This window comes from Oryza glaberrima, chromosome 7, assembly GCF_000147395.1.
Source record: "Oryza glaberrima chromosome 7, OglaRS2, whole genome shotgun sequence".
NCBI lineage: Eukaryota > Viridiplantae > Streptophyta > Magnoliopsida > Poales > Poaceae > Oryza > Oryza glaberrima.
The window spans coordinates 20,696,438-20,719,481 of NC_068332.1; the positions used below are offsets into that span (position 1 = coordinate 20,696,438).

The 23,044-nt window shown below is 41.5% G+C and overlaps 4 protein-coding genes across 5 annotated transcripts; 1 reads left to right on the top strand and 3 right to left on the bottom strand.

Moving 5' to 3' along the window:
* Window positions 1-1,753: 1,753 nt before the first annotated feature.
* On the top strand, window positions 1,754-5,568 carry LOC127779638 (uncharacterized). Its single transcript, XM_052306471.1, has 7 exons — window positions 1,754-2,146; window positions 2,920-3,006; window positions 3,113-3,364; window positions 3,473-3,637; window positions 3,971-4,024; window positions 4,180-4,326; window positions 4,887-5,568. Exons 1-7 carry the CDS (start codon window positions 1,937-1,939, stop codon window positions 5,262-5,264), a joined length of 1,293 nt encoding a protein of 430 aa, XP_052162431.1. The 5' UTR covers window positions 1,754-1,936; the 3' UTR covers window positions 5,265-5,568.
* A 3,241-nt stretch (window positions 5,569-8,809) lies between these two features.
* LOC127778796 (general transcription and DNA repair factor IIH subunit TFB5) lies at window positions 8,810-10,430 on the bottom strand. The gene is made up of 3 exons (XM_052305420.1): window positions 10,252-10,430; window positions 9,378-9,443; window positions 8,810-9,287 (listed from the first exon to the last, which is right to left on the bottom strand). Exons 1-3 carry the CDS (start codon window positions 10,404-10,406, stop codon window positions 9,110-9,112), a joined length of 399 nt encoding a protein of 132 aa, XP_052161380.1. The 5' UTR covers window positions 10,407-10,430; the 3' UTR covers window positions 8,810-9,109.
* Window positions 10,431-11,146: 716 nt separating this feature from the next.
* Window positions 11,147-15,888, bottom strand: LOC127780925 (CMP-sialic acid transporter 2). The gene is made up of 15 exons (XM_052307917.1): window positions 15,639-15,888; window positions 14,634-14,697; window positions 14,485-14,548; window positions 14,290-14,401; window positions 14,094-14,173; window positions 13,927-14,002; window positions 13,730-13,830; window positions 13,188-13,259; window positions 13,037-13,085; window positions 12,892-12,933; window positions 12,673-12,794; window positions 12,521-12,580; window positions 12,375-12,423; window positions 11,493-11,587; window positions 11,147-11,404 (listed from the first exon to the last, which is right to left on the bottom strand). The coding sequence occupies exons 1-15, from the start codon at window positions 15,663-15,665 to the stop codon at window positions 11,347-11,349; spliced, it is 1,071 nt and encodes a 356-aa protein (XP_052163877.1). The 5' UTR covers window positions 15,666-15,888; the 3' UTR covers window positions 11,147-11,346.
* Window positions 15,889-17,793: 1,905 nt separating this feature from the next.
* LOC127780927 (glutamyl-tRNA reductase-binding protein, chloroplastic) lies at window positions 17,794-22,525 on the bottom strand. Of its 2 annotated transcripts, none has more exons than XM_052307921.1 (12): window positions 22,177-22,525; window positions 21,980-22,045; window positions 21,033-21,119; window positions 20,847-20,945; window positions 20,446-20,541; window positions 20,256-20,321; window positions 20,078-20,132; window positions 19,763-19,830; window positions 19,599-19,664; window positions 18,681-18,731; window positions 18,206-18,270; window positions 17,794-18,059 (listed from the first exon to the last, which is right to left on the bottom strand). In XM_052307921.1, the coding sequence occupies exons 1-12, from the start codon at window positions 22,384-22,386 to the stop codon at window positions 17,993-17,995; spliced, it is 996 nt and encodes a 331-aa protein (XP_052163881.1). In that variant the 5' UTR covers window positions 22,387-22,525; the 3' UTR covers window positions 17,794-17,992. The 2 variants fall into 2 exon arrangements, with proteins under 2 accessions (XP_052163881.1, XP_052163880.1); XM_052307920.1 differs by having other exon boundaries at window positions 20,078-20,168; window positions 22,177-22,523.
* Between the last annotated feature and the right edge of the window lie 519 nt (window positions 22,526-23,044).

Below are 23,044 nucleotides of genomic sequence, written 5' to 3' on the forward strand. Positions count from 1 at the left end.
AGTTGAGTGGACAACCGATAATTGGGTCCAATAGTGATTAAGCGAGTAATCTTCGGTCCTTAGCTATGAAATGGACTTGTTGGTCACGACCGTCACTCAAAACAGAAGAACGAAAGAGATTGCTTGTTTCTGTTCTCTGAAAAATTAACGGTGGTCGTACTGTCCACCTATTGGAATTCTCCCTTGAGGGAAGCTCTGAATTAGCCCAATTGTCTGTCCTACAAATTAACCGAGTACTCTACAAATTTATGTTCTCTATTCGAGTGATTAAGTATGGCTGTTAGCTATGGTTGTTAAGAACTGAAATGGACATGGTCGCTTCTGTCACTCAAAACAGAAGAACGCAAGAGATCGCGTGTTTCTGTTCTCTGAAGAATTAACGGTGGGTGATGCTGCCCACTCACACGAGCAACTCTGAATTAAAATTAAGATGGTCAACTGTATTCTTCCACAAATTCCTACTATATTAATGCCTAATTTAAGCAAGATTTGATGGACTGCGTGATTCACTAAACACAATGCAGAACATGCACGTAAGCACTCGCGAATTCAGAGAAAATGTATGGGAGGGAGCAGATGACATCGGGCCGTGCTACAGGTTGCCTCGGTGTCTCCTGCGCTCCTGCTCTCTAGGCTGCGTCCTGCGTGCGTGCGTGCGTGCGTGGCGTGGCTGCCCGTTTCAGGCTTCGACTAGTGGTAGGTGAGGGCGACCTGCGGCGCAACTTTGAAATGCGGCCGTATTGTGGCTCTCAAATTGGCCGAAAAACGGATGGTTTTTTTTGCAGAGGATTCCCTGCTGATTTGTGATTTTCGTCGTGGGTTTTGGGGGGCACGACCAGCGTCCACACGTACCGGAACAAAGTTGTTCTGCTACAGTGTTTCACTATGTCGGCACTCAGCATTCATACAGTGAATTACTGAATCGTACGTTTTTACTTTTTACCTAGTACGTGAGACTATTTTACGGTAGTTTCAGCTGGTAGGAAAAAACGTAGCATAGGAGTTGGACTCATAGCAGGTTTTTAAAATACCATAGATTACCGCTGGATTATCGCGGTTATAGGGTACGTCGACGTGGTCTAATATGCAAACCACTTGTTATATTAGGTAGGTAAAGAAAAGAAAAGAAAAGAAAATTTGAGTTCTTTTGTTACTTTTCTATCTTAAAATATATAATACTTATACTTCATTTCTCCTATAATATAGCAAGATATAACTGAATGAGACATTTCATAGTAAATTAAATATAGACTGGTATCCCCTTTTAGGTTAGCTTTTTTGAGACAGATAGAGTACTTGATTCATTTTATACTCTATATATCCTAAAATAAATACACGTAGTACGTAATGTAGTTCCATAAAAAAAGTACGTAATGTGATTTATTCTAGTACTACGAATCTAGACTATTTGTCTAGTACTCCACTAAGAATCTAGATTCACAATACTAAAATCCTGCTTGTCCAGATTTGTAGTATATTCTAATACTGACCAAAGTACACCTGGTATATAACATGACATATTATAGTATTACGAATTCTGGATTGTTACATATCTAAATTCGGATATATCAAATCACAAATTAGGTATATTTATTTTGAAACAAAGAAAATAGAATGAATCGTATATATGTCCAAATTCATACTAGTAATATACGAAATGTTTTATCCGATTATATGATACCAGTATATTACATGGCGCCTCCTCTCTCTCTCTCCAACCCGGGCCGAGCCTCTCGCTCCGTACTCACGCACACACGCAGCGGCGCAGCGAGAGAGAGAGAGAGAGAGAGAGAGGCAAAAACGACACCAACGGGCGGATTTTTAAGTGCGGCCACCTCCATCCTCCCCGTGTCCGCTAGCCCCCTCCTCCCTCCGTTGGTCTCCGCCCACCCAGAGGAAACCACCCGCCCCCGGTCCCCGGAGGAAAGCTTCGGCCATGGCGGCGGCGGCGGCGGCTCGGAGGGGATGCCTGGTCGCGCTTCTGGCGGTGCTCTTCTTGGCCTGCGCCGCTGAGGGGGGTGCGGCGGCGGCGTCGGCGGCGCAGCAGCAGCAGCAGCCACGGCGGCGGAGGCATCTGCTGCGGCGGCAGCGGCAGGTGCACAGCCACCTCAGGCGGCTCAACAAGGCGCCCCTCGCCAGCATCGAGGTAGCGGCCCGTCTCCTCCTCTCCTCTCCTCTCCCACCAACATGGCGCGCATTCAATGCACGCCGCCTCGCTCGCCATCGATTTCCCGTTTCGTTTTTTCTTTTCTTTTCTTGCTCTGGTCGCTCGCTGGTATGGAGGGGCGGAAGGAATGAATCCATGGAGGGGAAAAAAAAAAAAGAAAAGGCGGTGGTGCATTTGGTATGGAAGTCGCAAAAAAAGTTTTGCGCTTTTGATTGATGGATCGACTTGCTCGTGCTTGGTGATGAGCTCGCTTTGGAAGTGTGGATTGACTGTTCCTCCTCCTCTCATGGACCATGCATTGGGGTGTCTTCCGTTGATGGAGGAAAAGGCTCGCTTTTGGAGGAACATTTTATGGGTGCCCGTGCTTCTTTGGGTTCTCTCCACTTCAAGGGAGGATAGATATGGTTGCTTTCCTTTCTTTGGAGGAGAACAGACTACAGAGTGTCTTCTTCCTTTTCTTTCTTTCTTTTTTTTCCTCTGAACCATTAACAAATTTTGCTTTTGTTGCTCAAAGATTTCTTCTTTGGAGTATGGTTGATAGTCTACTTCATGGATGTTTTGGATTATCTGAAGTTGCATTGGTTTGATATATGGAATTCTAGAACTTTCTTTTCCTATTTTTTTTACACTACTTTTGCTAAAATGAGATTTTTCCCTGTCTCTCTCAAATCATTCATGTCCTGAATTTAGGATAATGTTTTCTCTTTTTTTTTCTTGCTTTGATTGCATAACTGACAGTGTGAATTCAACAGAGTCCTGATGGAGACATCATAGACTGTGTGCACATCTCCAACCAGCCTGCCTTTGATCACCCTTTCCTCAAGAACCACACTATCCAGGTTCCTCTCTCTCCAGAACACACCACTGCCCCTTTTTTTACAGTTGGGGTAATGCTTCCCCACATATCATGATAACACTCAATGGTGCACTATCACCACCTTTCAGATGAGGCCTGATTACCACCCAGAAGGCCTGTATGATGAGTCCAAGGTTGCATCACAGCAGAACACCCAGACAATCACCCAAATGTGGCACAAGAACGGCGTGTGCCCGGAGAACACCATACCAATCAGGAGGACCAAGAAGGAGGATGTCCTGAGGGCCAGCTCCATCAGGAGATATGGCAAGAAGAAGCACAAGAGCACCCCAAACCCCATGTCTGTCGACCCTGATATGCTCAATGAGAGTGGCCACCAGGTAGGGTAGAGTGTGTAATGTGTTCCATTCAAGAACCAATCTCCCTAATAGTACTTAACATGTTATTGGGATTGTTCATTTAAATCTTGTTTCTGCTCCATGGTGCAGCATGCAATAGCATATGTGGAAGGTGATAAGTACTATGGAGCTAAGGCTACCATCAATGTGTGGCAGCCAAGAATTGAGCAGGCCAATGAGTTCAGCCTGTCCCAGCTCTGGATCTTGGGTGGTTCCTTTGGGCAGGACCTTAACAGCATTGAAGCAGGATGGCAGGTGAGAGGGAGAAGAAAAACCCACTTAGGTCAAAAGTTCTATTAAATGCTTTGTTGCAGCTTCCATTTTTGTTCTTCCATGCGCCCAATTATGAAGCTCATTCCTCCCCTTGCATGCGTCAATAATTCCTGTTTTGCAATAATGATATGGTACACTACGACTGGAGAGGCCTTTCATTTTAGGAGCCAGACTAGATTATATTCGTTTACGAAGATTCTTTCTTTCATGAGCAACTGTTTTAGGAGCTAAGAATGCTGTGATGGCGGATTAAAGCTATATGCAGTACTCTCTTGCATTGTGGCTTATGTCTTTATTCTCTCTACATTATTGCAGGTTAGCCCAGATCTGTATGGGGACAACAACACTAGACTCTTCACCTACTGGACTGTAAGATAAACATCACATTCCTTTCAATCTTCACGATAATTGTTTTTTAGCTTCTTTTTGTCTCTTGTTTAGATCTACATTCCTATCTTGCTGTTATTGAACTACAGATTAGCCTAATGATACTGATTTTTGTATTGCCTCTGTACTCTCTGTAGAGCGATGCGTATCAGGCAACAGGATGCTACAACCTGCTGTGCTCGGGGTTCATACAGATAAACAATCAGATAGCCATGGGCGCTAGCATCTCCCCACTCTCCAACTATGGTGGTTCCCAGTATGATATCAATATTTTGGTCTGGAAGGTAAAATACAAGAAACCTTCACATGCGTGTGCATACACACAGACGAAATTCATGAACGGTGCCAGCGAATCTATGCCCACCTGTTTCTTGTTCTTTCCTGAGGCACCTCCAGGGCTTAAGGTCAAGGCTACAACTGTGGCCCTGGCCTGTTTTGTGGACGCATTCACAGTTGTCCCCCACACACGTACTGTATTTATGCATGCTAATGCTAACACTAATGATTTGAGTTTTAAACAAATTTTCACAGGAATATTCTCCTAGAGCTCATGTTTCTTCTATTAAAATTTTCCATGTCATTACCATGTGACATTATGTTGGCATGCCACCACTTGCATAACCAACAAGATCTCGCTCCACGTATAATTCCGAAAGTGGGCTATCAAGCTAAAATAATTTAAAACTCGTTTTCATCAAAGGGTAGATCCTTTTCATAGTGCATATAATGAACACAAAAAGAAAACTTTATTTTTGCGCGTGCATGATAACACTAAAAGGTACCTACAATATTCCCTTATCATTATCCTATCTTCTAACTATGCCCCATGGATTGTGGTTTGCAGGACCCAAAGGAGGGCAATTGGTGGTTGCAGTTCGGTAATGACTATGTGTTAGGCTACTGGCCATCCTTCCTCTTCTCCTACTTGGCAGACAGTGCCTCCATGATAGAGTGGGGTGGTGAGGTGGTGAACTCGGAGCCTGATGGCAGCCACACCTCCACACAGATGGGCAGTGGCCACTTCCCTGAGGAAGGATTTGGCAAGTCCAGCTACTTCAAGAACATACAAGTGGTGGATTCATCAAACAATCTTAGGGCACCAAGTGGTATTGGGTCATTCACTGAGCAATCCAACTGCTATGATGTGCAGAATGGCAACAATGGTGACTGGGGCACATACTTCTACTATGGAGGGCCAGGGAAAAACCCAAACTGTCCATAGTAGAAATGGAAAAATTCTATCCATGCCCCTAACAAACCCTTGACACCTCTGTATTATGCAGTAAATTAGTTTACACCTCTTCTCTTTTTCTCCTCTTGGTTTTTGTTTTGGTTTCACCATTTTCCCACCAGGTTATTAACTTCTAGGTAAGTGTTTGACATGTGAAATTTGTTCTCTTCCTCAGAGATGTTGGTCTGGCTCTTGGGAGGAGTGCGGTCAAGTTTCTGAAGAGAAACAGGCCTGTTTGGTTGGTTGGTTTGTGCACTTGTGCCTCATATTTTGTCAAATATTTTTTGTTTTCTCCCATGCATGCCTTCAACTTGATTGTTGGAGCCTTGGAGGTACTGCACTTGTTAAGTTGAATTCAATTAATTAAGCTGTTGGTGCATGTGTGTGGCCTTTGGTTAATACCTGTACCAGTATGGGTTTTTCTATCCTGAAAAAAGTTGCTAATCAAGTGCTTAGCTATTGGAAGATGTGCAAAGATGCCAACTTTTTGTGTGCTACGTTTGGTGGCCACACTTGGGTCTTCTGGAAAGCGGCATTAAAGTTGGTTAAGCATATGGTTAGACCTGGGACTTGTATTCTGTGAAGGCAGGTGGAGTTCACATTGCAAGCAACAGTGCAAGCACCGCACCATTGCTTCAGCGATCTTCAAGCTCCTGACTATTGGTGGCCACTGATTGATTTGGTTGTGAGCTGCCTAACTGAATTGACATTTTTACTGGTCTACGGTTTGATTCTGACTACTGCTTCTAGTGTAAGGCTTTTGGATTTCAGTGCTCTAGTTGTGGCATCCAGTTCACAAATCACTTGTTCAAGTCTTCAAGATGTAAGGTTTGATTCTGTCCAGCTATAACGCACAAGGTGAGATGGAATTCGGGACGATTGATTTTCTGGCTGGTCATTTGATATGTTTCATGCCCAATAACGGTGGAATGCAGAGCATGTCTGGATAAAAATAGGAGTACTAACCAGATCCGTTGACGGCTGCAATTTTGATATTTTAGTCCTTTTATAAAACTATTATACAAACTAGTAACATGTCCAAGGGCCAAAGTCATATAATTGAGAATTGGTTGGGTGGATGGTGAGAAAAAAAATACTGGATCGGTGGTTATGCTTGTATGTTTTAATGGGCAGACCAATATAAGTGGGATGGGATAGGAGAATAATTAGGAATATAACATTGGATTCGGTGGTTACTCTCGCGAAGCTTACTAAATGAGGGGAGGGGAGGTTTTTAAAGTAGTAAAGATAAACCTCTAAGAACTAGTAAATCGCAGGAATGGATCTTCTGCTCCACAACCGACACTGAACACGAGCTCAGTGCTATTGTTAATGGCTTTCAAGGTTAGCGCCGAGTCGAGGGTCAAATAGTTTTTTTAGTGCCTAGTTCTGAAATAAGTTGTATCAAAGGTCCAAACGGCAAACTTGCTGACTGAGGGAATACCACCAAATGAGCTTCTGAAACATGTGAGCTGCATGATTGTGCGAGGAAAGATGGTTAAGAAAACAAACCACACCAGAAAGTAACCAAAGCAGCATGAGGCTTTTTTATTTACCATGTAATCCGGGCAACATCTCCTCTCCAGCGTTTAGCTCGACAGTAGTACAGTACAGCACAGCCATGGCCGTAGTAGCTCACGAGCACTCACCAAGCTGTCTCAAAAGGGCTATAGAAAGAAAACAAGCTGCCTTCACATGCCACACAGGGGCCCCTGCTTTTCTTTTGGTTGGATTCGATGGAAAATAATTACACCAACAAAATCCAGTCCCAAATTTTTTTCCCAAAAACATCATATCGAATCTTTAGACACATACATGTAGCATTAAATATAAATAAAATGAAAAATTAATTGTACAGTTTGCATGGAAATAGCGAGATGAATCTTTTAAGTCTAATTAGTCCATAATTAGCTATAAGTGCTATAGTAAACCACATGTACTAATGACGGATTAATTAGACAATTAATTAGACTTAATAAATTCGTCTTGTGGTTTCCAGGTGAGTTATGAAATTAGTTTTTTTATTCGTATCCGAAAACCCTCATTCGTATCAAAAACTTCTTCCAACATCCGGTTAAACGTCTGATGTGACACCTAAAAATTTTCTTTTAGCGAACTAAACCAGGCCGCAATGCAATGCAATTCACTGCAACTGCAATACTGCATCCATCCATGCATGCATGCAGCTAGTAGCAGGGCTCTCATCACAATCTCTCTCACTGGCTCTGCTGCTGACTCCAGTAGTACTGGGCTACTAGCTGTACTAGCCAGCTGTGACAGTGGTGAGCATGGATGGTTTCGTGTGTTTGCCCAGAGGACAAGAGGCCACTGTGGTATTCATCAACCTCTTGACGCCTCTCTTGTTTGCAATCGCAGAGCTCGTCGTTTTTCATCCACATGCATAGTGAGATTCTTCCATGGTGATTGTGCCTTTCCAACTTGTCAACTCTCTCTCTCTCTCTCTCTCCCTACCAGCGTGCATTGGATGCTGAATTGCTGATGTGTTCTTTTGTTTCGCCCATTTCAGGCTAATTCTCAATGTCTTAGGGGACCTGTGTGTTCATGTGAATTATAGTTAGGTCTTGTTTAGGGAAGCTTTTAGTAGCTGCGGTTTCTTTTAGAATCTCATGCTCCTTCAAACAATACAAATTCTCGCATATATTCTCCAGTTACTTGGAATCTCAAGCCCCCTCCAATAGAGCCTTAACCTTAGAAACTTTTCACAAATGTGTATACTACATGAATTGAACTGTTTTTTTAAAAAAAATGCTCCAAAAGATTAATGCTTGCAAGATGCCTGAAAAGTTTGAGGCTCCAAATGCCAGTTTGGTACTCTGAACTCTGCAGGGTAACCTTCCCCTGTAGCCTGTATAGGCAATGGTAGCAACTAGCAAGGCACCAGCTTTCCAGAGAGGTTGCAATGCAATTGCAATGGGACGAACAAGAACACGACGTACTCGCTAAGGAGAAGTATACGCTGGTTGTCTAGTACTGTACTACTTGGCATACGGCAGAGAGAAAGCTCACCATCTTTCTACTTGGCACAATCTTCTTGTACTTTTCCGTTTTCACTTTCACCGAGTAAATTATCAGGGCTAGGAGGAACACAGCCTTTTCATCATTAAAAGAGGCAGCAGGAGCAGATCAGAGCAGACATTTAGATCTGTAAAGCAATGCAACTGTGTGGATAGCCTGAATTGTTCAGCAGTAGTAGTAATAGTAGTATTTGCGCTGAATTTTTCAGTAGTATTTGCAGTGAAAACCATACGTGTTTACGGTGAAAATGCCAGGAACGGGCCGGCATTGAAGACGATGGGCCAGGAGGCAACGGCGGACGGGGCGGCGCTTGTTTTCTTCTTGCATTGACGCCCATTGCCTGAAAATTTCAACTCCATGTTCCTGAATTCAGAGACAATTTGCACCTTTCCTGCTTCATATGCTCTTGACTTTTGGTAGTAGTACAGTTTTTGATAATTCGGTGAACCTTTCTATTTCAATTGAATCACATAAGAACATAACAGGAAGAGGAATACACATAAAGTTAACTGATTCTTCAGAAATAGGCTGTCTCTCAATGTTCCAACGCTACCAAATGGACAGGTGATTAATACTATCACTGAAGACAAATAAGTCATAAGCCACAACATTTTCTGATACTGCAAGTTTATCATTCTTGAACATCATCATGATTGATGAGTGGCACATGACGCTCACAAGTCACATCACACACAACTATACTAAACCATAGACTATCTAAAGAAAAACTATAAACCATAGACAAGCGTTGGTATCTTTTCAATGGTGCACACACAGGAATTGTGGGGTAGAGTGATCTTTCATGTTGGCTTCTCGTAGCTGTTTTGGTCTCTGAACTCTGAAATCTTACTTCTGATCATCTCCGCCACATGAGGCTGCACAAACATGTGTGTCGGGTCAAGCATGTGCAGGATGAACTTGTCCGAAGCGGGCATTGAAGCATTCAGATTAACAATGAACTGTGCCATCGGTACATCGCTGAAAAAAAGGATTTATGAGTTGATTGTGCAAACTAGATAGAGGTGAAGAAAAATGAGCTAAATTTTATCAATTGTAAAAGGAGCTTACCAGGAGATGAACAACCCCTTTATTGCATTAACCATGTTTTCTGCTCTTTGGAGAACAGAATGCCACCTGATCATTTAATCAGCAAACCACACAGCCATGTCAGTGGAAAATCAGAAGTACTGGAAACCTTCCCCAACAATCAGACTCTAAAACAGTGATGCAGTGATCTTTTAAAGCACGGTAAAAGATTGCAAGTGAGGAGATACCGAGATAGTGGAGATAGAGACCTTACTGCCTTCTAACAAGGATAATTATGAGATCATATAATGACAAGCACCCAACCTATAACTTATGCTTAAATTGCTTACTGCTACCACACAGGTACATAATAGCAAGGTGTGAGCTATGCTTGAAGAGGCAATAAGTTCAAAGCAATACTACTGGAAGTTGGGTAACTAACATAAATATGCAAAACACTGGAGTGGCCAGTGATTTGTGCTCCCGTGCCAATGATACTTGCGATACAAACACAGAAAGTGAACCAGCAGTATCTTTCTTATCTTTTCTGTGCAACACATGCCCTCACTGTGTGTATACAATGAGACGACGACAAATTTATTACTCCATCTTAGGTACAAAGCTACAAAATTCCATTAGTTAAAGAAACAGTTAACGCTAGCAAATTAGTTTTACAGGACGATTTAGCACGTTGCGATTTTCGACCTCGGGGAACTATCTCAATAGGGCAGGCGAAAAAAAATCAACAGGCTCAAATTGCATATTGATTGTTGATAAAGTAGGGTTGCATCGGGCAGGGTAATCCAATGGAAGAAATACACCACACTGGTCGTAAACCTTGCAATATATTTCACGAGCAAGCATAAATCAGTAGCTCAGTACGAATCCTCCCTAGAGATCTAGAAGTTCATCTTACCTTTGTCGCCTCCCTGTGCTGTTGTCTTCTCTAGCACCGGTGCGTCGTTGTACGGAGCGATACGAGCAAACCGGCGAGGAACAAGGAGCCTGCAGCAGCGGCGGCGGCGGCGGCGCGCGGCTCAGGGCGGAGGATCGGAGGCGGAGGTCAGGCATAGGGTTCCGACCAACCTGCTGGTCTTGTTTGGATGAATCGGGCCAAGGTTACCCCGTCTAAACTAGGCCCAGATGTAAGTGGCCTTTCGGCCCGGCCCAAACTATCAAAAAATCTTAACAAGCAAAATGCCATCAACAAACACATTTAAAAAAATGCTATTCTACTAGTCAACTTATTGCTATTAGTATTAGGGTTCCATCCAATCCCCGCCGTTAAAATGTGATAGGGTTAACAGAGTGACATGGTTGGAATCATAACGGATTAACGGTGATAGCATTTCTAGGATAAGTTGGCGCATGATAACATTTTCTAAAAGTTGAGTTCATCGATGGTATTTTTTGAAATACGGTTCTTGTAATGGCAATTCATGGATTTTTCTCAAAAATTAATATAGATGAATTCACCTTGTGGGCCGGTCCACACCACTGTGATGATGTTTCTGAATCCCACCCCTTTGGGCTCAAATAATGACAAGAACAGTGGCCAGAGAAGCTGCCGCAAGTTGGGTGAATCATCCTTTCGTATTTGTACAAACTACAGATAATGCTCCAAAGAACTACAGATAATGATATGACATACTTGTTTGTCAGAAAATGTTTGCTACGTGGTAGCACATACGCTCTTCGCTATAGTAGGCTGAAATGAATTAGGAGTAAGAAATAAATGGCAAGCATCTGGGGACGGGCAAAAGAGAGCTTCAAATCATCAGTCAAGCGGTCAAAACTTCAGTAGATCTGCATTGATCGTCGGCTGGTTGGCTCGGCTTGGAGGTAAAGTCCGAAATCCATCAAGAACTTGGCTCAAGACTCAAGAGTAGTCAGATGGTCAAGAATGAATCTCTTCTCCGGCATTCTGCAGTAGTACCAACGGTGCCACCCAAAAATCATTCTATGCTGCCACTTGCCAATACTTCAAAAGATGAAGCCATGAAAGTAAAGCTCATTTCTGCGGTTGTGGTTTCCCAACTGAATGCAGATATACGGAGACAGAAACAACCCTGAAAATTATAGCATGAGCTGATTACTATCATGGGTTACAGGGGCTCCAATCAAGAGAATATGTTGTTCACTTCAATAAGCACTTACGTAGATCCGAGGAAGAAAGCAAGGGATAGATGGAAGCCAAACAAAAAGACAGATACAACTGCTGTAAGAAGCATGGCAACTGAAGTTGAGTACACCTGCATTACAGTTATATGTCAGACAAATGTCTGATGAAAAGATGCGTAAACATTACAGTGTTATCAAAATATTTTCAGCAGACAGTAATTGGTGTGTAAATCAAGTCAGTCTTTGAAGCTGCATCAATAATTATACAAGAATCTTCAGTTGACATTTTATGAAATTTAGTTATACATGTGCCTCACGTATCACAAGGTTTTGAATCCAAAAGAGAGGCTTGTGCATTATAGTTATCTTTTTTCAACAGGATACAATCAACCATCCAATGTCCTGTTTAGAGGCCTGGATGATCTGTTCACTAAAATAGCTCCTCAGACAGGTATGGAATATGGAATGGCATAGTTTCTCATATATCAGAATGTAGAAAATGTAAGTATAAAGAATAATTCACCAGACAGGCATGCACATGGACACAGCACAATAGAAGATGTTGTTAAGGTGTTATTAAGGAATACAGAGATGTATAAAAGATGTATAAAACAAAATGTGCTTTGAGGTGTAATGTATAGTAGACTGTAAGCGATTCAGGTAAGGCAAAACAGCCGTAGTGTTGAATAAAATGCAAGATGTATTTCACAGTCCAGAATTACTTAAACTCGTAACAGGACATTCACAATAGGAAGATGCAAAATATCTCTATTGGGCATAATCCGCTGAGAAAAGAATATACAAATGCAACATGGTTAAATTCTAAGGCCATACAAATGCAACATGGTTGAATTCTAAGGCCATACAAATGCAACATGGTTGAATTCTAAGCCAGCTGTAGAAGTTCAGCATTTGTACCTTGACAATATTGTCAGCATATTTCATCACCATTGATACAGCAATGCCACTGCAAAGCAAAAAAAAAAAAAAAAAAAGTAAAACAATACAATGTGGTATATAAACCTCAAAAGAGAGCAGACAAAACAGGATCCAGCTATTAGTACCTGAGTGCATGATTAAGAATCATCAAAACGGTAATGAATGAGTAGCCATGAAAAAAACCTCTGCATTAGATTGCACAATCAAGTTAAAATGGCTGATAGAATGAAACATATCAAAATATTAGCATGAGTAGATAGATTTTGTCAGAACAAACTTATTCATGACAGCATCGAAGTCCTGAACACAAATTGCAACTAAATTGAAGAGCATTCCAAAAATGTACAGCCAAAAATTCTGCACATTGATGTTTCTTGAAGGACGTTTCTTGATGATTGCCTGCATTGGTCAAACACGAACAATCCACATCAAATAAATCTTCGTAAAGTCAGGTAAATATAAAAGGGGCAAATAACAGTGTAGTAAAGTCACTTACTTCTGTGTATACCCCCGCAAAACCACTTAGAAGAGCCATCACCTGCAGAAGAAAGCACTTCCATTAATTCCATTGGTGGAGTAAAAAACACATCGTGTAACATTTGTAAATAACTGACTGATTATTTCCAATCCTAGTGACTCACAATTGCCATCACCCAACCTTGAATAGGGGTTTGCAGAACATGATCTGACCTGGAAAATAACAAATTATTTTAGTAATTGACCATGATGTTTTGAAGAAATATGAATATTGTTAAGAATGAACACAGACGAATCATAACATATTTTGCTTACGAGGGGTTCAGCTGGGCTGTAGTGCAACCGGCACATAAAAGAACAAATGCAGCCCACTGAATTTCACTTAACCTGGAAAGAACACAATACATTCAGCACATCGTGAAGAGGAAATTGAAGTAATTTAGATTTTAAAGCACATCGTGATTATGAAGGTCAGGTAAGAAGGCTAAGTAAACTACCGGAACATTTAGCATGCCAAAATAAAATGTACTAAGTAATATTAATATCTCACCACATCTGCTAAACACAAAACAGCACAAAGAAATCAAGCAGTTTTTTTATGATATGTTTGTGTGGCTCTACTTACAATGATGAAATTTATAGTGTGCAATTGAACTTTAGTACATGACTTTTGTGATATAAATATAGCACCTTTCTGGCAGATTTATATCCAGCTATATATTCCCAACTTCAATGTTGATGTTGATAAAGAATAATGCAACATTTTCCAGTTGGTGAGCAGGTAAATTAACATTTTTTTCAGAGTTGCCGATATGTTAGGTTATAACCTTGAATATTCTGGAGAGTGGAAAGCTTACTTTTTCTTTAGAATGATGCGGTATAACACACCCGTGCTAATAATGTTCAGGTTCTTCAGGATTTGATAAGCTGGTGCATCCACATATGCAAAGATGTAATACTGACAGGTAGCAGGAAGTGGAGAAATGTATCAAACACTTTCTATTGTGAACAGAAAAATACTTTTAGCATGAAAGAACTGGACAACTGAACATACCTGCAGTAAATTCTTTACCATGTAAAGTATGGCAGGAATAGGATAAACACTAACTTCATCAAACGATGTACTTAACCTGAAAACTTGACAACAAATTGCTAAAGAGTAGGATAAAGACAACAAACACTAGCATGAAATTAAACAGCAGCTTATGATAGAATCATCACCTATTATCTTCTGTAACACCCTGACTGTTCCATGTTCTGTACAGGGCTATGAGAGATAACAGACATTTTAAAGCTTCCACCTATACATATATACAAAGGAATACATTCTTATACCAATAGAAACAAAAGGGAAAGGTCCTGGAGGTTGGAGGTACTGTCACCAGTCACCAAGCGGAATTTGTGAAATTTTCCTCACCGAAAAATTTGCCGTAGTGACACTATATTCATATTTTCCAGCTCTTTTCGACCACACAATTAGTATTGCCTGAGAACTTGTTAGTAATGTCAATGCAAGTGTAACAATGGACCTGCCACAACGCATTACTAATAAATCAATTGATTTTCACAAGTATGCTATTTGATGACAAAGATTGCAATAATTAAGTCTTACTTTAACTTCCAACTATTCTTGCCCTTTGAAGCTCCTGCTGTGCTAAGACTGGAGGTTGCTGAAGCTGTAAATGGTAAGATCATAAGGATATTGGAGTCCTGGTTATGGATATCAAAAGAAAAAGTTTCTATGAGGAATCGACAACTTACTGCTAGAAAGAGACCTCTCACCAGGGCTTTCTATGTCTTTCTGAGATACAACATCATAGCTCTCCTTTAGACAGTACAGCAGATACATAACTTGTTAGCAAACAGAACAACAGCTGAAGTACAAGCTTAATTGCAATGCTCATGACTCCAAACATATATGGTTGAATATATTTGCCAGATTGATGATTATCAGCACCTGCTTGCCAAACATCAACAGAACTAAAAAGACCAGGCAAATCTAAGTCGAATTTCAAGTTTAAACCACAGAGCATCTGCCAGGTTTGGCCACTGACAGGTGATTGAAAGCACCACCAGTTTCCCAAATCACAATCACCAAACTTGCCGTTATCTATATCTTCAGTTTACTATTTACAATACAGGAATTAAGCATTGGTCACTTTACTACTTACTACTTCCTCTGTCCCATAATATAAGGGATTTTGAGTTTTTGCTTGTACTGTTTGATCACTCGTATTATTAAAAAAATTTGTGCAAATATAAAAAACAAAAAGTTGTGATTAAAGTACTCTGGATAAAAAAATAAGTCACAAAAAATAAATAATAATTTCAAAAAGTTTTGAATAAGACGAGTGGCCAAACAGCGCAAACAAAAATTCAAAATCCCTTATATTATGGGACAGAGGGAGTACCAGTAATCAGATAAATTGTCTTAAATCTAAAAATGCGGTTGAATGACCGCTACATTGTTAATAACAATATGAACTAGTAGTCACTATCCTGTTTCATTTGCTACATTTTTTTTCAGAGTTCAAAACGATTGGATTACAAAAGCCACCGTCTCACTGACATCAAGAGCCGCAAAACGCCCGAAAATCCGGAAATTCTAGAACCCTAAGTGAGGAACAGAAAAGGGCCAGCGAAAATCGCAAAAAGGGAACACCCGTTGCAGCGATCTAATCTGGAGGCGCGGACGCATCAGCGCGAGTGGCATTCCTCTCTCTCTCTCTCCATTAGGGTTGGGCGGGACTTGGGGTTGGTGCTTACCTGGTCCTTCACTCTCCTGTACTCCATCTCTTCCTCTCGACTCCCCGCCTCGTCCCCGCCGCCGACGCCGCTGCCGTCGCCGCCGCTGCGGGTTGCTTCCACGGGGAGGAAGGAATCGGCGGGAGGCGGCGGCGGTGACGTGACGGAGGCTGAAAGGTGGGCCCTCCTGCGCGAGCAGAGAGCAGTAAAGGAGCACGCGGCGAGGCCGCGAGGGTGGCGACTGGCGAGTGAGGGAAAGGAGCACGGCGTGGCTGAGGAGAGAGGTAGCAGATGGGACCCACAAGAGGTACTTTTTTTCACATAAGCCCCTGTTGTATATAATTTATTTACGTAAATCCCATTTTGCTTGTAAGATGATGATAAAATTCCTTCAGCTCTTGATCTTGAGCCCTGAGGTGAAGGAGAAAGAAAAAGCTTGTGTTAGACCTTAAGCATGAGATACTCCCTCTTTCTCTAAATATTTGACGCCGTTGATTTTTTTAAACATGTTTAACCATTCGTCTTATTCAAAAACTTTTGTGAAATATGCAAAACTATATGTATACATAAAAGTATATTTAACAATGAATCAAATGATAGGAAAAGAATTAATAATTACTTAAATTTTTTGAATAAGACGAACGGTCAAATATGTTTAAAAAAGTTAATAGCGTTCAACATTTTGAGATGGAGGGAGTATATATTAAGTTAATACAAGTGTAATCATTATTTTAAGGTTACATTTTTCATATACGTGGCTGTTCTAATGGTAGCGGTACTGCTGTTTCTCACATAATCTCCTGTTTTGGGTTGAAAAAACTGGTAGAAATCCAAATATGTTACAAATCAGTCCTTGATCCGGTCGGGGGTTTCGGCTCCACGGCTGCGCTCTGTTCGCTGACACCGACGGCCGCTGCTCGTATCATCGTCTGATTTGCACCTTCTCTTGCATGCAAAAAATTTCGGGCTGCTATTGATAATTGAGTATTAGAGGCTGCTGAAACATATGTTATCTTTGTCTGCGCTCCAATGGAATTCATAGTATGTAATTGTAAGCTCTATCCTGTCGTTTGAGTTGAAGAAAAGTTTTTTGACATGTTATATGCAGTAGTCATGTTCCATGTTTCTTTGTGATTATTGCTCTGTTAAGATCCCACCCTAAAATTTTACACCTTGTCACATCGAACGTTTGAACACCTGCGTGAATTATTAAATATAGTCTAAAAAATAACTAAATGCATATATTGCGACTAATTTGCGAGACGAATCTTTTAAGCTTAATTTCTCTATGATTTAACATACGGTGCTACAGTAAAACATTTGCTAATGACGGATTAATTAGGCTTAATAAATTTGTCCTGCGGTTTACTAACGGATTCTACAATTAGTTTTTTTATTAGTATCCGAACATGAGGAAACTTTACACTCATGGATCTAGACATCCACTATGGGGCTTTTTCTACCTATGAGGCCTCATATCTACATCTTGCTGATTTATTAGAAATTTCTTACTGTCATTTTTTATTAAATGCTGGATCATGAATATGATCACTTCGATGAATCCTTTGTGACAGTTTCATTTCTTTTCAGTCTCTTCATGGCATCACTTGTAGCAACACTCGCATTTCTGTTGTATGAATATGATTGTTGCCTTGTTAAGAGAGAGTACTAGTTGTAAACATCGCTGTCGGCTAGGGGTGAAAACGGTATGAAAATTTCCCGACCATATCGATACCGTTTCCACAAAACTAATATAATAATAACATTTTTACCAATGGTTACCGTTTTCAAATTTTAGTTTTTTTAATTTCTATCAGCGTGGCATTGAAGTTGGCACTAAATAGATAAATTCATAAATATGAAAATTTCCCGACCGTTTTCGTTCGTTTTCGAGAAAATAATAAAATAATAATACCGTTTCCGACCGTTTTCATCCCTAGCTGCCGCGGAATACCAGCAAGCAGCAATTCCGTGATGGGAGGAGAGATGTGGGTGAGTAGAGCAGTAGAGATCCAGCAAGGCAGCAATCACTCAAACTCAAGAAAATGGACATTTGGCCATGTTCAAAAAGTGGTTTTGCTGAAATGCTATCCTAAAAACGCATTTCGCTAGCATTTATGAGAGATGATGGTAGCTGCATCTGCAGACTTCCAAAGTTCCAATAAGACTTAAGACAAGTAAGAAATGTACACACGGTGGAGCGTTTCAGTGTAAATAATATACAAGTAGATTGGCATCTGTTCGGTGTTAAGCTGTGGCATTGTGATATATCATGTGTAAAAACATGACATTTCCTAGATCAGAAAAAACTCATCGAAAAGGACATCTTTATTTCATTTACAAGGACAAAGACGTCCCTTTCTAGAACAGGACATTCATTCAGCAGAAGACGATGAGGCTTTTGCAGCTTGGAGCATTTCCACAATAAGTGTCTTAACATCCCTATAAAAGAACAGAAAAAACAATGTAGTCAGTCTCAAGATATCTATATTTGAAATAATCATATCATAGACATTAATTATAAAGTATCATTCGGACGTTTAGATAAAAGGCTTAAGAGAACGCAGTGCAGGACTGCGGGGACTCACTTCCTGTCCTGTGCACGCCTAGGGAAGGGGATACGCAGCTTCAGAACACTTCCATCATAGCCCGCCTGGACAAATGCAAAAGCTTATATTAGAAGTTCAAGGTTGGCTTTTGATTGAGTGGACACTGCAGCACATTAAGGTTCAACGAGATATGTTCAAAGATGTATAGAACTAAGTGTGTCGTTATAAAGCCAATGAGGGGCTCCAAAATTCAAGGTATCTATAGGTATTCTTTCCTTAAACTGTAATGCTATCAGGATTCAGGAAGCATAACCTTTGCTTTCAGAATCTTATCAAGTTCTAAATCTTATTGCTTTGTTGATTGTTCGTCGTTGAAGCATTGTTATCATTGTATCAAATGTAACATCAGTATTTCATATATTTGGTTCTTTGGTTGCAGGCTTGCAGCATTCCAGCATAACATCTATGTAATTTCATATAGTATAAGAGTAGGACAAGGAAATTAAAGAGTTACCTTCACATTGAAACCAAGACTATCCACATCAAGCATGTAAGCAAAGTCCACCTGAGATGGTTTATCTTTTTCAACACAGTACATAGAAAAAAAAAGAACATTCTGTCTAATATATAAGGTATAATAGTGTATAAACTAAAAAGACAACAGATAAGAGTAACATAAAGCATAAATAGGTGTGTTTTGGGGGGGGGGGGGGGGGGGGGGGGGAGGGAAATAAGACAGGCTCCTGTTCCACTACTCCACACTATTGTGATCTGGATATGGTTCAAGAGTACTGGCAAAGTGATGTTTACAGGCCTTGCTGGCAAAAGTGCGCACATCATGTGCAAGCTATAGAATTATAGTTCTTGTTGCTAACAATAAACTGGATACACAAAAATATCAGCTAGGCTACAAAATAAATGGTATAAATTTGTTGGACCCAAACTACAGAACTGGGTAATCAACCCCCTCAACTCTCAACGCCTCCCTGGCTTCCATTCCCATGAGAAATTGAGAGCATCTAGTTGTGTGGCTATGCATTGCTAAATCTGATCATTGCGCAACACCAGGATAGGTGATAGGGTGTGGTCGTGTGGGTTCAGGACATCAGGTCATCAGGTCGCGCTTAACTTGAGGAACTTCTGGGTGAGGTTATAGACAGCACTCTTGTGAATCCATCCTACATCAGCTAGCCATGGTTTCTCAGTTACGGAGTAGGTCTTCCCTAAAAAAAACAGCAACAGTATGTTTGAACCCAAGAGTGTTTTCCTTTTCCCAAACTAAACACACCAAGATGACTGAATACATGCCATTCAGTAATAACTTAAATAGTTAGTTGCGGAACAATAGCTCAGCAAATGTGATTTGCCTAAAATTTTATGCCAAATAACATTTGTGACTAAAAACTGTACATAAATTTTCTTGTTTACTTGCCTTGACAGTGGTTGAGTATTGCACAATGAGCTTTGTATCATCAGAATGATCCTTATTCATGTGGCTCTGCATGGAATTAAAATTTAACATAATTACACTAACGATTGACATATCTACGGTGATGCCCCTTATTGATGGAAAAAGGAAACAGAATGTGGACACACCGTAATAGGGGTTGAGAATTGAGATATTGGGTCCACTTTTGCCTCCTTGAACTCAGCAGCACTGAATTCTGGGGATGTTTCACAATAGCATTAAAATCAGGCACCATTATCATCAAACCATTTGTCATGGTTTCTATTCTTGTACAAATACTAGAAGTGGAAACACAATAGAGGAGCATGGCTACTCAGCACTCACAAATAAATGAGCAAATAAAAGGTTGATTAGATATCGAACCCTGAAACCTGGTTCTTATAAAGGATAACCTTCACTTTTCAAACAGTGGCTCAACTAGGGCAATGAAGAAGGCAACGTACCTCCAGAACCAAGGATGGCAGTTGCAACCCCAGACACATATCGCACGGCTTTTGGCTTGATGTGCAGAAAACAGAAGTCACCAAAATCAACCTTATTTGGCATTTTTTTTCATCAGAAATCAGTACTTCATAAGACAACATGTGCTTCCAAAATAATAAAATTGTCCACATAGCATACCCAAAATGCCTCAGGATGTCTTCGTAAGTATGCACTTCGTACTGCATCTTTTTCTTGGTCTGAAACCTTTCAAACATAATACAAAGACCAACAGATCTATATTTGTTACGTAACATGAACAATATGATATAGGAAAGTGTCATACAGAAAAGAATCAAGGGTATAGGCAGGCCAGTATCTGGAGCATTACAGGTGTGGCATCACCATATACAGTAATCACAGTATCTGTTCTGTCCTCAGGGTCTTTGGCAACCAGAAGCGAGCATTTAGGATTTTCAGAGAGATTCTGCAAAAAAAAAAAATGTATCAGAATCCAAGAAGCTTGCATCAAAGGAAAAACATGACAATGAAAAATTTTCCAGCTGGACTGGTGGTGAATGTAGAGTTGCAGTACTATTTTCATATCACTGCTAGTGGTCATGCATTTTACATCTGTATGCATATTTAGTTATTTACTTTGCATGTCCAAACATCTATGCCAATGTAGTAATAGCGTTATTGTGTGTATGTACAGGGATATCCATGCATGGGAAACAGTGAGTATATAGTTTTATCATGTATTCAAGATCATAAAAGCGAATTATATCTTACCTTTGAGTGAATTGCTAAACTACTAACTGCTAATATGGGGGAACCATCCTGATCACATGCAAAATCAACCATTGAACCAGACGGATAGCCAACATGACCCTGTAACAAAATAGCATGTTATTCCATGCTCTTGAGGATTGCCCTGTACATGGCAATACAACCACTACTCATTAGTCTACAGAATACCTGAGAATGGGTGGCAAGGACACCCCTAACACTTTGGTCCAGAATGGTCCGTATTTCTTCAACCGGAGGAAGTCGAGCAGCTTTTTCCTACGATAACAAAAATCTTGTTTGAGTATGGACCATCGAGAAATGATAAAAACTAAAAGATAGATCATTGAAGTTGAAGGTTTCCCTTCTGACAGTTCCACACTTGTTCCGCAAGTTGATTGCTCAGACTCTTGCAGGAATTGACAAGGGAAAGGTTTGCAAAAGCTCAGTTGGTGGTGTTGTGGCTAGTAAACAATTGGTTCTCTGTAGGTCTAATTCTTGTTATGGAAACTTCTTCATGTAATTGTTAATTATTGATGCGATGCCTACTTGTTGCAACATTAATTTGTTGAAACATTCACACACAGCAGAGTAGCAGACAGCCTCCAACCCTGTTTCACAATACCATAACTAATCCTTCCTGGGAATATATTTGACGTTTGACTTCTTAAAAAGAAACTGACTGTATTACATTTGTACATTTACCAGGCACATCCTAAATTTGTGGAATCTCCGGGACACTACTGACCCAGAACAAGTTAATTTGTGTTTTTTGTATGTTGCATATAGGGGTGAAAATGGTCACGGAAATTACCGATCGACCGGGCGCCGTTTCCGTTTAAGGGTACTGTTTCCGACCGTACCGTTTTTGGCTATTTTTAAATTTTATTTTTTCCTAATTTCTTTCTGCATCATATTAATGTCGATACTGTGTAGTTTAAATGATAAATATGGTCAATTACTGGCCGATCAAGCATCGTTTCCGAAGAGATGCTAGCGATTCCAACCGTTTCCAATCGTTTTCACCCCTAGTTGCATAAGCTACTGCCTGGTTAGGTTCCTCGCTCCTCGGGGACATCACAAACAAGGAGTGAGGTGTCCAAGGAATAAAAGGGCGATCACGATGCTAAGGGCCGCACCTGGTGAGCGCGGATCACCTCGAACGCGTCCGCGGATCCGCCCGGTGCATCGGCAGGCGCCGCCATCTGCAACGCAGGGAAAAAGCGGCATCAGCCAGAGTCAGCCATATTCACCTCGGGGGCATTCCGTCGAACACCTGGTCCGCAACCACCCCCACAAGACAGGCCAAACAAGAGCTGGGGCGCGCAAGCCAGACCTGAGAGGAGGAGGAGGAGGAGGAGGAGGAGATGAGGCGGCCGCCGCGGAAACCGTCGCGAGGAGGACGGAGGAGAGGGGGCAATAGGCGGTTGGAGGAGGAGGAGGCGTGCGCATGGTGGCGACCGCTTTGTAGGCGGAGCAGCCGCGAGAGCGTTGACGGCGCCGCGGCCGCGAGCCGCGCGGCCGGCGTGAGCAGCAAGGGCTTCATCTGCGTTCGCGTGCACGCGTCTCTCTAGCCGAGGCCGTGAAGCGAGGCGTTGCGTGCCGCCTGCTGGCGTGCGTGCGTGAGACTGTGAGAGCGGAGTGAAGCGGTGCGGTGCCGGTGAAGCCTCGTCTGGTTGCCGCTTGGTGGTGGCTCGGCCACGGCACGGCGTTGGCGATGCGCTTGCGGCTGCGGGCGCCGGGTGGACGAAATGGCCCAAATAGCCAGCCTTGGCATCTGTCAACTTGGCAGGCCTAATAACCCAGTGATACGAGGATGAATGGGCTGGTGACCATTAGCCCATTGCAAGTATGCAACTGATTGAGTATTTGTACACTGCAAAATAACAAGTCTATTTTACCTCCCTCGTCTCTTTCTCATGGCTGTCACTCAACCGCAAAATCGGGTATACCGAGCTTCTGACATGTTTTCCTAACCAAAATGCGTATTCCACAGCGACCGATCACTCGTGTTGGCAACGTACAAATTGCAATGCACAACTTGCCTAATCCCAGTATCACACGACTAGACGAGCATCTGACATCGTACCATGTTTTCCTAACCAAAAATGCGTAGTATTCCACAACGACCGATCATTCGTGTTGCATTGGCAATGTCCAAAATGGCAACGCGTTCTACCACTTTCTACGGTTCGTTCAACCCC

Coding starts and splice junctions, on each gene's coding strand:
- LOC127780927 (XM_052307920.1), bottom strand. CDS start 22,386: ATGAAGCCCTTGCTGCTCACGCCGGCCGCGCGGCTCGCGGCCGCGGCG. Junction 22,046..22,176: donor CCTCCTCCTCCTCCTCTCAG/GTCTGGCTTGCG, acceptor CCTGCGTTGCAG/ATGGCGGCGCCTGCCGATGC. Junction 19,831..20,077: donor TGCCATCCTTGGTTCTGGAG/GTACGTTGCCTT, acceptor AAACATCCCCAG/AATTCAGTGCTGCTGAGTTC.
- LOC127780925 (XM_052307917.1), bottom strand. CDS start 15,665: ATGGAGTACAGGAGAGTGAAGGACCAG. Junction 13,831..13,926: donor TGGTAAAGAATTTACTGCAG/GTATGTTCAGTT, acceptor GCTACCTGTCAG/TATTACATCTTTGCATATGT. Junction 12,424..12,520: donor ATTCTTAATCATGCACTCAG/GTACTAATAGCT, acceptor TTTGCTTTGCAG/TGGCATTGCTGTATCAATGG.
- LOC127779638 (XM_052306471.1), top strand. CDS start 1,937: ATGGCGGCGGCGGCGGCGGCTCGGAGGGGATGCCTGGTCGCGCTTCTG. Junction 2,147..2,919: donor CGCCCCTCGCCAGCATCGAG/GTAGCGGCCCGT, acceptor TGAATTCAACAG/AGTCCTGATGGAGACATCAT. Junction 3,365..3,472: donor TCAATGAGAGTGGCCACCAG/GTAGGGTAGAGT, acceptor TCCATGGTGCAG/CATGCAATAGCATATGTGGA.
- LOC127778796 (XM_052305420.1), bottom strand. CDS start 10,406: ATGCCTGACCTCCGCCTCCGATCCTCCGCCCTGAGCCGCGCGCCGCCG. Junction 9,444..10,251: donor AGCACAGGGAGGCGACAAAG/GTAAGATGAACT, acceptor TTAAATGATCAG/GTGGCATTCTGTTCTCCAAA. Junction 9,288..9,377: donor AAGGGGTTGTTCATCTCCTG/GTAAGCTCCTTT, acceptor CCTTTTTTTCAG/CGATGTACCGATGGCACAGT.